General features: G+C 34.6%; 1 protein-coding gene across 1 annotated transcript in view; it reads left to right on the top strand.

Annotated features, from left to right (window-relative positions):
- Nucleotides 1-8,515: 8,515 nt before the first annotated feature.
- LOC145676021 (glutathione S-transferase 1-1-like) overlaps nucleotides 8,516-14,123 on the top strand; it is a 245,294-nt gene continuing 239,686 nt past the window's right edge. Inside the window, exon 1 of the mRNA XM_081746864.1 lies at nucleotides 8,516-9,398. Within this exon, the coding sequence (XP_081602990.1) occupies nucleotides 9,246-9,398 (153 nt within the window). The 5' untranslated portion in view covers nucleotides 8,516-9,245. The remainder of the gene's footprint in view (nucleotides 9,399-14,123) is intronic.

The following is a 14,123-nucleotide window of genomic DNA, read 5'->3' as shown; positions in this document are numbered from 1 at the left end:
CTGGTTATCGGACATAGAATACAGACCACTGACTCTCAGTCTCTGGTACACAGTCTGGCGTACACAGTCTGGCGTGTCAGTCGCCCCTGAGGATGCTGCAAGCTCCACTGACTCTTGTTTTGCAGGCATGATCCGGTTCCGACGCGCAGTTATGGCTAAATATCGGTCCTGTTGTGAAGTTGTTACTCGTGGACGTCCTCCACTTGGCCTACGGCTAATGTCTCCGGTGTGGATAAACAGTTTCTACAACCTAGGCATGACACTTTGTGGCATATTGATGGCTTGTGCTACTGCTGTCTGCGTGTCACCTTTTCCAAGCACCCGATAATCTGGTCTTCGGTAAACGTACCCAAATAATGTCTTTGTGCCATATTCCATTAATCCATTACCACATTTAACCCAGCAGCACCCTATGCTCACTACAACATTTCAATCACTGCACACATGAAATGTGCCTATTTCGAATTCAAACACTAGTGTTCGCTTTCTTCCCATAGGGGCCACCTGGACGTTTGTCATGCCAGTTCAATGCTCCCCAGAAGCAATACACGCCATCCACAACAATTCCTGTGCTCGTGATAGCCTTAACGAACTTTACATGTAACTTCTTGCATTATGCTTAAGTTTTGGACACTAGTATATATATATATATATATATATATATATATATATATATATATATATATATATATATATATATATATATATATATATATATATATTACAAATATGACTAAACTTATTAGTGTTTCTTTTAGTTTAAAGAGCATATCCACAGACTTCCGAATTATTGAAGTGATTATCAAGTTTGGTTTGTATGCTCAAGATTCGATCATTGGTGAAGGCACTTGTGTCTTAAATACTAGTTATACTGTAGTTTCCGTTTTATACAGCCTTGGAAGGGACGTTAAACCCCAGTAAATCAACCATCCATGTGGACCATTAAACTTTATCTTTTACATTCTTTATTTTCATATCTAACCTGCACTGATAGTTATATCAATATATATATATATATATATATATATATATATATATATATATATATATATATATATATATATATATATATATGTATATATATATATATATATATATATATATATATATATATATATATATATATATATATATATATATATATATATATATTCGCATCTCATACTGTCCAACAAGAAATAAATAATTGTAAAACAATTAAAAATGATAGGTGAGCAAAAAAAAAGAAAAAAAAACAAGTTAAAAGTTCCTTTTTCCATATTTGGCAACACTGATGAGATGAAAATCTTCTGTCAAGGACGAGGAGCAACGTGTTTTCCCAGGTAGTTGCCTCAGGGCGTCCAGGAAGCGGTTGTTGTGTAGGTAACTGGGGACTCCCGAATGAGCGCGACGCCTTCTCAACATACAACACTAAAAACGCCTGCAAATGGTCAAGACACTCAAGCTGTCTTCCTCAAGGTCCTCCCTTACATAAGGCGGAAAACACGGTTTCGTACTCTGCTTTCATTACGTATTCAGTATTACATTTCTTAACCTACCGCTTCAACCCTATTGCTTAGTTCCGTATTTTTATTTCTTCGCATTCCCTAGACGATGCACCGTAGTTTATTCCAGGCGTACATTTCTAATGATCGACATTTATTGGTTTATTAACAGACTTTAAGAGACTTGGCCCTACACTATTGTCACTTAATATCCTTACTAAATGTGAGATAAGTTTTATTATTATTATTATTATTATTATTATTATTATTATTATTATTATTATTATTATTATTATTATTATTATTATTATTATTATTATTATTATATCTACTAAAAGCTTCCTATTACGTCTTCTGTCACTTTTTTTGGTAAGATATATTTCTGACTCTTCTTTTTAGACCGACTAATATGTATGCTTTATTGAGCGAGTGGTCCGGGTTCAATCCTCAGTGAGCTGCTTGTTTCGCACGAAACAGAATCGGATCCCCCTTTAACCAGTAAGTCTAATCTTATATAGACTCGTTACTGAAAGATATTTTAAATTGGAATTAATCAATCAATTTTTCAGTGCTTGCGCGCTGGTTTGATTTCAGGTCATGTCAGTTTGTGCTAGACAACATTGTGCTCGGAAATTTCTTCGGGTTCTCCTGTTTTCCAGCACTTTCTTGTCTCACTAATTCTCTCATAATCACTCGATTTCATTAATTATCCGTCTCCTTTAGCCTAATGGTCCACTATATGCTTCCAAAGACAACAAGAAAGTACGAATTCATTGCTCGATCGGGCTTTGATATAGGTGAATGCAAGGTGTAAGAACGCGTACTGTGAATATGTAGCAATCAGCAGACACCCTAAAAATAGTCCTCCCGTCTTCTTCTTCTTATTATTTTTACCAACGATAGAGAAGACGTTAGCAGATTGTACACATTGATCGATCACACAGAGTCGACGGTATTTAACGCTTTGGAGTCCTTGACTCGATCTCAGATCCCGACAAGTGGGTTTATATTGGACAAATATCGTGTGTATGGGTTTTCTTGGGGTTCTCTTGTTTCCTTCCATTTTCGTCATTCCACCATTATCATACATCTCATCATCACTATCTCCCTTTAGCCTCAGATCATAATGAAATAGAATGAAATCTTTAAGTTTTACGTTTTACGGTTATGCCGGTTAGGCTAAAGGAGACGGTGATGATGAGAGATGAGTGAAATGATGGAATGAAGAAAGTTGGAGGAAACAGGAGAACCCCTAGAAAACCCACGAGCACGGTGTTTGTCCACCACCAAGTACACGGCGCAAGCTGGGATCGAACCAGGGACCCCAAACATGGAGGTGAACGCTCTACCACTGAGTCACCGCTCCCCCATGCGGATCATAATGATGGGATGTTAGACTAAAAATAAAATAAGCCTAAAGAACATTGCAGTGGATGTTTAATTAAAAATTTCACTTCATCTTCTATAGACTTGCTATTAAAGTTGTGAGTCCATATTTTATTTCTTTATGTTTATTTATTGCTTAGTATGGAACTGTACCTCTATGAAGTATAAAATTATTAGCAGGGTGACTCAATGGTAGAACGCTTATGTCTGATGCGAATACTTTTTGCTTCGTTCTTATACTATGTAGTTTGTGTTAGTTAAGCATGTGTTTAGGAGATGTATCGGGATACTACTGTTTCTTTCTTATTAGGTGCAAGCCACCAATTTTCTCGTCACTTACTTGCATTATGAGGTTTGCCAGTGCTAGACAACGAACTGTCTTTTTCATTTTTCATCCCAGTGATTCTATTTACAAATTTTTATATGGAACGCACCAAAAGTTGAACCTTCATGATCTAAGGTCTCAAGTGGTGGGTGGAGGATTTACTACATTTGCGTTGAGATATGATAAAAATCTTCCTCTCTAGACTTTCTTTTCCTTTCACCTACATTTAGTCCTATAATTCCAGGCTGGGAAAATGTATCAAAGAGTAGTTCACCACTCAGACGTGAGTTAAGCGGTATAAGGTAGAGATATTTTATAAATAGTGTGCATTCAAAAAATATATAGTTTTCCTTCTAATATGATAACTAAGGTTCGAATTTACATGGCACGTCATATTTTTATCTTGGCATCTTTTCACATGTCTAATTAAATATAGACACAGTTCTGACTCTTGTGAACATGAAAATACGTTTTCATTGGTCACATAAATGCACGTTTGAAACATATTTTTAGCTTTAGATCATATTTAGGCCGAATTTGATATAAATGCACATTTTTGGTCATATTTAGGTCGAATTTGATATAAAGCATATTTTTGGTCATTTTGGACCGCATTTGATATAAAAGCATGTTTTGGTCATGGGCCGGATTCTGTATAAAAGCATATTTTTTGTCATATTTTAGGCGAATTTCACTAATTGCTAAGAAGATATTTGTCAGGATTGGCAACGAGGTTATCTAGATTTTTTGATTATATTGGCTATGTGTGACTAGATAAAGGAATTATTGTGGTGGTTGATCTGGCATAGTATCAATCACTTTGGAAAAGAGAAATCGCCACCTCAGCTTTTTTACCTGTTTCTTCAACCTCCACTGCAAAGATACTTCAAGTCCAGCTTCTTTGTTGTATATTAGTGGAAATTATTTCTAGTCACATCCCCGGAGACTTTAAATACACGGGGATAAAAGTAGTATTGCTAAAATATTGGTAATCCAAATTAAGCACGATTACAGATATGACTCCGAGAGAATTCCCTCGGACCACGTCCTGAAACCATCGCCGAAGACTCTTCGTTCCCCCTTTACACTGCATCACAAAGTTCCAAAATGTCTAAAGTTAAGTATTCTAGATCTGTAAAGTTGCGTGGTTTTTAGCAGTAGCATCATTTCAGCATCTCTTGAAGGGATAGAAGAAGACTCTTGCGTATAGATATATTAGTTTAACGTCCCCATGATTATGCACCAAGGCTAAGAGAGACTGTGATGATGAAATGAATAATAATGATAGAATGACAAAACTAAGAGAAAAGCCACGCATACGTTGTTTGTCCATCACAGAACAGGAGCTACGATCGAACTAGAAACCTCATGAGCCAGAGGTGAGCGCTTTACCATTAAGTCACTGCAGCCGCTCTACATATAGTATCAGTTGAAATGTTTATACATGATACAAACTCAGGGAAAGCATTTGGCCGCACTTCCACAACTTAAAGTTGCCTTTGTTTTTAAATGTATTTTATGTCATATTTTGCCATTTTAAGGACATAAATATTATATTTTCAAAGTTTTTAGGTTATAGAAGTCCGAATCTTAATAGTAACACTTCTAGCTTTACTGTTGTTATATCTTTGGAATTTCCTTCTAGAAAATCCAGAACTATGTGTAAATTTAATGACTTTGTGTAGTTCCTCTCTCTCTCTCTCATTTCCTCTTTCATTCTCATTCCATCAATTCTTTCATAATAATTCGCTTTCACTTAATCATACCTCTTCTTTAGCCTACAGGGCATAACCATGGGACACAAAACTTAAAGATTTCATTTTTTTTTTCAAATTCCTCCCTCTCTACGAAACAGACAAATAAATCTTTGATAGCTCAAAAAGTATCCCTCGAAATTTGGCCTCAGGATCAGTGTTTCTTTGAAACATGTATTTTGGGCGTCACTGCGCCCTGGAGATTTGAGAGTTTCCCCGAAGGAGACCAAAATAATACATCTATAATACAATAAATCATACCGAAACCATGTGAAAATAATATGTGCCCCTTCGAGTTCTAAGTGTGCCCCCATATATATATATATATATATATATATATATATATATATATATATATATATATATATATATATATATATATATATATATATATATATATATATATATATATATATATATATATATATTCTGAAAGAAACACTGCTCAGGAATTGTAGAATTATAGCTTAGACTGCTGGTGTAGATCTGGAATTCGGTCTTTTTGGAGGCAAGATAGTCCGATGGGAGAAGGCTGGTCTTAGTGCTCAGTACACCTACCAATTGCACCATATTCAATACCCAGTGGGGGCAATTGATCGAAAAATTGTAAAAGCTTTTTCATTCCAGCCATTCAGAGTGAGGTTTTCCTGAGTTTTTCTCATTCTTTCCAGGCAAATCCCGATATGGTACCTAACATACAGGTCCCAGGTCGCTTCCTTCCGTACCCAATCCTTTCTGCCTTCCCTTTCCTCGGATAGTGGGATCGGACGTCATTCCTCATACGTGACGGCCTAACATAGCCATAGTTGCCGAAAGCACAGAAATCTAAATCCTGATCCCAATCAAGCCCCAGTTGTGGTTCGGAGCCCAAGTTAATAGAAGACCTCGTCATTCATAATCTCGGTGCTGGAAAAGGGCGCAAAATACAACAATTAAAAATACAAAAAAATCCTCCCAACTCATAGGCCATTTAGCATTATTTATTTACAAGTTGTTTTTTTTCACAAGACTTCAGCTCGTCTGCGAATAGCCTGCACGACAGTGACATGTCTTGGCGTAAAGTAGAAGAAGGCAGTACAGTTAGTGACAACTTTAGCCTTGTTGCGAACTGTTGGGTGACAAAGACTTACATTTATATGGATTATTAATATCTAAATTGTTTCGCCTAGATGTTTATGCAACACGTAACTCTTTAAATGTTTTGAATAACGTTACTCAAAGTCCAATATGTTTCTGCTTTATAATAAAGATTTATCCGTTTCTTTATTTAACAAGCTTTCAGGATTAGATGTAACCTGGCAGGCAAAATTTTTCTGTAGAATCATTAACAATTAGTAACAACAACAATGACAATGAAGGTGGAAGGAAGTCGATCAGTACCTTTTATATTTAAAAGTACTATCACGACATTAGCCTGCTGGAACTGAAGAAAAACGATTTTTAAAAAATACAGGCTTAGTGACAACAGAATTCGAACCCGTGACCTCTGATTGAGAAGCCTGATTTTTAATCGATAGAGGATCTATTTACTTTCTAGGTTGTAAACAACCTCCTGTGTGCTTCCTTGGGTTCTCATGTTTCCGTTTATATAACTCATATCTTCATTCGCGTAAATCTTTCATTAAAGTTCGCTTAAATTCATCACTTGAATTTCGATTTGATTTGATTTGATTTTAAGTTTAACGTCCCTTTCAGCAGCGAGGTTATATGAGACGAGGACCTATAGCTTAACGTGGAATCCGAAACACATGAGCTCCCGCCGGGAATCGAGACCGAGTCTCCCACGCCAAAGGCGTGTACGCTACCTGCTTAGCCACGAGGGAGTTCATCATTTGCCTTTTGATTGGTGAGACTCACATGAAACAAAAGTTTATTCTGCCTAGTCTTGAAAAGTGTCTTGAAAGAGATGTTTCGTCTCAAAAATGTATCAGTTTCTATCGTAAGAGCTATGCCATATCTCGAACCTTGTCATAAAAAGAAGTCTCGTCTCATTTATTACGCTATCCTAATAACCACAGAATTTTCAAACTAAAGATTTTATCTAATGTTATTGAATTGCCCAAATATCCGGCATTGCCTGGTACTTATGCAACCAAATCGACACGTGGATCTTGTGGGAAGCATAATCTTTCAGGACTTACATCAACAGATTCAAATCCAATTACTTAAAGAGACAAAGCTGTACGCTCTGTTTAAATATTAATACATGGAAAAATGAATGTTTTTTTTAACATTATAAAAGCTATTTACAATATTTAGACATGAATTTTTTTAAACACTGAGAGGGGCTTCAGATAGAGATCTTGAATTCGAAATATGTCCAAAATACCAAAAGTGAACTTGAATCCTGTTATAAGTGTACTGAGCACCCTAATTGAGCTATAACAAATGATTGAATTGATAAATGCAAAAGTTAAAATTATTATAGTTAACTTCATGAAAAATCATAATACTTTTCAGATTTTTTTTTTTTTTTTTTTTTACTTTTCTCCATTTAATTTGTTTATTCGCTCTAATCTTTGGAACATTACTTATCTGATAGAATACAAATGCATCTGAAAGTTTAGAAACTGATCTTAACTCAGTTCTGTAATAATGTTGACAGAGGTTTTATTGAATATTTTCAACTCATCCCTGAAAACCCTTATTTTACGAGGACAGACAAAGCATTCTACTTACTCTCTTCCATTAGTACACATCAGGGATACTCATTTTGCAATTGAGCCTCATAGGGCTCTTGGTGACCCAAGCTCAGCGCTCATTAATCTCAATCAGACTCATGCTAGCTCAGACTCGCACTCATTTGAGTTTAGAGTCATTATTCTTAAAAAGAGAACTTGGTTATGGACGTAATACGTAAGATGAGACTGTACCTCAAGAGGCATAATAGAAAGTATGGCGAAACAAAAAGAGAAAGAGGGACGAAATAGACTACTACTAAAGCAAGAGTATTAAAATAGAAAATTCGTATGTTAAGACGAAAAGATTAGTTGAGAAATATATAGCATTGAAGTTTATTTTATTCAAGCCTTATAATCTATGTATGTCTTATATACGTAGATGAAGGTAAATCAATTTCACCTGGTGGTGACAGTTTCAGAACATGATTTTAAACTAATATTGACACTAACATCTTTAGTTTAAACTTCCAACATGACACGGAGATATAAACAATTTACTTATAATTTCTTGTCCGCACAAAAGAAAGAAGAACAATATAATATATTTGAACATGTAAATGGCATCAATCATAATACAAAGTTTTTTTTTCTTTTTTATATGTTTATGCTAGATGTAGTAGTAACAGTGGGTGGATCTGAATCAAGAGGTGTGTTAACAGGTAAGACGAGAAAAAAATGTCATCTGAAGACTGAAAGAAGAAAAAAAAATAATTAACTTACCATTGAAGCTATCATGATACGATTATGCGCATGCGCGTGCTTTAGCCTTTACGAGAATGGTAGGCGATAGGTGTGTTCTCAAGGGGGAGGGGACAAAGTGATTGCTTTGTAATCAACTGGTACTACCGTCACTGCCCTGCTGTCAGGTTTAGCTTTAGTCTTCTCTTAAACTTCGACACGGAAGGTACTTGGGTTCACAATTGGGAAGAAGGCGCGCAGTCAATTACTTCTGTAAGTCAATTTGGGAAAGTATACATATACCGTCCGGAGCGGATTCCCTTTTTTTAATTTTTGCTCAACGCCAACTTCTTGAACACCATGTATCTTTAGCAACCTAATGATAGCAAAGAAAGTTTTTAAGCAAAATAACAGCCAAGTAATAGGAGATTTGTAATTGATAACTTCAAACGGCAAACTTAATTTGTAATAAGAAATATCGTATTTTTAAAATTCATTCTCACCTGAGATTCTTGCGCTTTCGCGGGGGAAACAAGTTAAAGAGAGCCGCAGCGATGTTACTTCTACAACTACACCAGCGCCATAACGGAAAAGAGTGGAACTTAATACCGTCGTCTGCTGGACGTCGTAATTTTTCTCACACCAGCTTCGTTCTTGGAGCGACTTCGCAGCTTGACGGCTTGAGCACACAAAAACTTTTTTGTTGTGATGTTGTTGTTACCAAGCGCAAGGCAGCGTTAGCAGTTTTGTATCGTTGCAACAACTTGCAATCCGATTCTTCAGGCTTCAAAAACTCTTCTAAGAAAAAAATAATCAAAAAACAAAAAAAGACTCTTTGGAAATCACATAGAAGCGCCAGAGTTGTTTATCTTTGGAAGTTTCCCCGCTGACATTTTTTTTTATATTAAAAAAACTAAATTCGCCTCTCTGAAAGGAGATGGTTGACTTTCGACCGAAGTTCTACTACATGCCTGGATCCCCGCCTTGCCGAGCGGTCTGGATGTGCATAAGGGAACTGGGACTGGACATTGACATGAAGAAGATCGACATGTACCAGAAGGCCGAGCAGAAACAGCCGTGGTTTGTCAAGGTAAAGATATAGTAATTTTTTATTTTTTTTTAAATTCTTAAATATCATACAATAATAATGTTCTTTCAACTTATATATACACACTTGCATGATGAAAAGAAGTGAATATGTTATAAGGGTGTCTGCACGCACGCATGTGAAATATTTCACACGAACAAGAGCACATATTAAAAATAAAAATAAAAATAAAATAAAATAAAAACTTGTTTTGCACAGCTACACAAGTATGCAGTCTCTTTGCTATGAAATTTGGAGTGATATTTTCTGGCATTATTTTCATTTTAATTTCAAGATGAGTATATATGGTTCTCCGTTAAGAAAACCTAAATGACAATAGATGCAGTCTGCTGTAGTTAATAGTGTATTTTGCTTCATATACCTAGTTACATTACATAAATAAATAATTTCATCGAAGAAAATTAAAACTATCTATTATTATTATTATTATTATTATTATTATTATTATTATTATTATTATTATTATTGGTAATTAACAACATACTCCTTAGCGCCACAAAATTTCGCAATTTTGTCGATTTTTTTCAAAAACTACCCATCAAAACTTACCTTTACGTATCTAATTTTGTTCAACTTGATGTGCGATGTGTCAACTGATATATATGTCTTATTTTTGGAACAATATTTTAGTTCAACAGAAATTAAAATTTAAATATTAATGACAATTTTAGTCATTATCACATTTACATTACTATGTGCTGTCGTTTTGCTTCAATAAGTGGTATGTTTTGATATAGTATAATTTTTTAGCTTTACAAATAAATTCGTTTTTCTTTATTTTCCTCCAAAAACTACGCATGAGGATTTTGCTCTCATGAATATCATTTTGTTCAGCGTGATAAGATCTATCAATTGGTATATGTGTCATCTTCGAGCACTTTTTCCAGTTTAAACGCTAAAAATATATACGGTTAAACGTGTACGTGGAAATGATTCATTTTAGGTAGGGTAACTTGACATGTTGGTGCAAGCATGCATCGTTCATAAATTGTTTTCAATTGAATAATTGCTGCATATATATAGACATATGATGACGGAAGTTCAAGCCTCGCTTCGTAAGAATTCCCCACAGGACCTTCTTACAAAACTTCCACTGCCCTTTTCCAGAAAATTTTGACCCAGAGAGCGGAGGGGAGGGGACGAGGAATCAAAATCTGAGGTAGCTGCACTGAGACACTTATCTGCTAAATGATGTGCTCTGCACAAGTAATTTGTAATTTTATTTATCTTAGCTCCGGGTGAACGGTTGGCCAACTTCGGAAAGGTGGAGATCAAAGACCCCCAGGAAATATGCCTTGAAGAAACGTTGCCCTCAAATGTTCGTCAAGAATCTTTCATGAGACGACTGCCCTTTTTATCTTTCGTTAAAACACATAAGCTGAGAAGCTAATCGTAAATGACGTGATAAAGCAATCACAAGTAACTGTTTTCCATATCGATAATTCATATAATAATTTATCTAGGATATATATCACATTGACTTACAAAGTTGACACAATGAGCGAATAGAAACTTGTGTGATATGAATTGAGGTAAAGTACTAAATATTGCACTTTACCTGAAATATGCGCACCCAAAAATGAGCCTTACTTTTAAACAGTATTCGGTGCGAGAATTAAGAATGTCTTGTCTTGTCTCGTAAAGTTTTGTACATCTCCGCGTCTCGAAAAGCTTTCCTCTTCTCATATCCAAAATTTATCTTTTCTTTTTGTAAATTAACACATTTTTTTTTTTTTTGAAAGATCCTTGTAGAATTTCGCACTTAGTAACAGGAAAGTCAAATGCTATAAGGTATAGGGGCAAACTGTTAAATAGGTAATTATTCTTAAAAGAAATATATGTATCACTCAGGTTCCTTAATCCATGTTCATATCGAAATGAACATGAAAGAGCACAAAACTGCTAGTAACGGATTTTAACAAGGCAAATTTTTGGATATGAAATGCAAAGACAGTGACTAAACTTCCAATATCTTACACGTATAATAAATAATGTAATAGAAAGAATAGTATACAGTTAACCAAAATAATTAATACTTTTCTGACAGAGTATATACTTATTTATTACACTTAAAATAAGGCATAATAGTTTCAATAACTTAACGTTATCTTTATGAGACGTTACCTGGAAGAGATATCATCATAAAATTAAATTAATAATGATGAAGACAACGTTAAAATATTGAAACTGTTACACCTTATCTTAATTGTAATAAAGAAGTATATATTCTGCTCAGAAAAAGTATTAATTATTTATATAGTATTTCAAGAGTCGAGATAGATGGAGTTACGGTTAACCAAATATTAGGCAATAGTGTTGTTCCTTTAAAGTTAATTCATGTAGAACAGGGGTGGCCAAAGCGTCGACCGTGAGAGATAGCCCTAGGTACACTCATGTCCAAAATGATTGTCGCATATCTATAACTGTCTTCTTGTAAGAATATAATTTAATAATGATTTTGCAGGGTACTTTCAATACTGATACTATGTGTATAATCGGGAAATGTATATTTGTGGTAAATTTCATAGGAAAAGAATTATAAATACGAAAATTAGAATGAGTAAAACAAAATGTTGCTAAATAGACCAGAAAGATTTATATTCGTTTTATTGTTCTTATTTACTGCTCTCTTGACATGAAATTTGCCACATACATGTCTTTGCCGATTATACACATACTAACATTATAAGAAATACCGGGTGAATTCGTTATCAAATTATATTCCTACAATAACATATTTATAGACATGCGAGAATAATTTTGGACATGAGTGTACATTTGTATTATACTGTCCGTATTGATCAATGTGTTATTATATTATGATTCTCTCTAGTAGATCATAGAACAGGTAAGAAGATCGACATAGTGATTACAGAAATGACAACTAGCTCTCAATCCTAAAAAGGTTGGCCACTCCTGATATAGAGAAAGTAATGTATCTTACATTTTAATAACATTGGCGAGAAAATTATTCAATTAAAAATAACAGAATATCACAATAAATCACGTAATAGTCTAATACCTAAATAATATTGCGCCTTAAACAATTAAATCATGCAATGACATATGGCGAGGATTTATCTTTAGACTTTTATTACTTCGTATTTAATCTATGTACAAGAATAAATTAAATCTTCAGAATTTATTTTGTATCCAGATGATGTTAAATTATTTATGAAATGGAGTACGGTTGTAGTGTATTAAATGGCAAAATTGACATTTAAACTATGTATATAACTGACGTTATATTGTGTAATGACTTTTGATCTTTAAATGTTGATAAATGTTCTTTCATTGTATTCATTATCATTTTATCAACTTATACTTTTTATACTATGAATTATGTAACCACTAAAACACTATTTATAATCTGAGACTTTAGCAAACTTGTATTGGTGAAATATCTCGTCTCCGCGGGAAGCATTATTTCTAAAATTTAAAGAGATAAAATATTAAAATTAGATCATAGTACCGGGATCGAGATGAACGCTTATAAATCGAGACGAGACGAGACCGAGACAGACTTGTATTTCGAGACGATTTCAAACCTAAGTCTCGAAATTACAATTTCGTCTCGAATATTAACAGAAATTACATTTTAAATTTGTTGCATGTTATGTTATATAGTATGTAAGATACTGGAAGGATTGTCCTTAGATGGCCTCAGTCATAGGCGTATACACGAGAGAAAGGGGGAGGGGACAAATGCCATCACTGCTCACTTGATACTTAGGTATGTCATTGTGTTGATTTTGAGTTTAACGTCCCTTTTATAAGCGAGGCTATGTGAGACGTGGACCTACTGATTAACGTGGAATCCGAACCACATGAGCTCCCGCTGGGAATCGATCCCGGGTCTCCCAAGCTAAAGGCGCATACGCTAACCGCTTAGCCACGAAGGCTTAGGTATGTCGAAAGTGTTTTAAGCAGAATATAAGTGTGAGTTACGATTCAATAAAATAAAATATAAGTCATTTAAAGGATTCACAGATCGTGTTGCAGAAAACATTCCGAAACTTAATTTTGTAGAACAAACATATAAGGTTTCAACTTAGTGTTTTTTTTTTGACTTCTCCTGTAAAAGACATGTTTAAAAATTTCTTGTTGTTTTACTGGAACTGCTCGTGTAAATAACAGTAAACATAATAACTTTGTTCTGAAAGTGGGGATAAGATGTTAGAAGAGAGTAGAAGCAGGAATTCCAGAATAGAAGAGGGCAAGATCACGGAGAGAGGAAAATCATCAGATTAAACCAGAGAATTGGTTAGAGCTATCAAAATGTGAATTTGTTGGTTGATTGCATTGGAATTTAGCTTTCCTTCCACCACCGAGGCTATCTGAAACGTGAACCTACGGTTTAAGATGGAATTCAAACCATCGTAATGCGTTCAAACTTTATAATGCTTTCAAACCGGGAATCGAACTTGTGACTCCATGCACCAGATGCAGGTGCACTAGCCAATAGACAATAAAATAATGTAAAATATTAGAGTTGATGGATTATAAAGTTTTAAGTCTCTTTTCGGCACCGAGGATGTTTAACAAAAAATCTATTACTTAAAGCAAGATCTGAATAATTATTCGAATTACATCCAAGGCTTAATACACTCGATGGTAATTGAACCCGTGAATGCACGCACAGAAAGCACGACCGTTAGTAACTTAGCTACGAAGAAGTATTCGACCTACAATAGTTTTACAGTAAAA

This window comes from Thermobia domestica, chromosome 18, assembly GCF_964235325.1.
Source record: "Thermobia domestica chromosome 18, izTheDome1.hap1.1, whole genome shotgun sequence".
Lineage (NCBI taxonomy): Eukaryota > Metazoa > Arthropoda > Insecta > Zygentoma > Lepismatidae > Thermobia > Thermobia domestica.
This window is presented reverse-complemented; position numbering and strand designations above follow the sequence as displayed.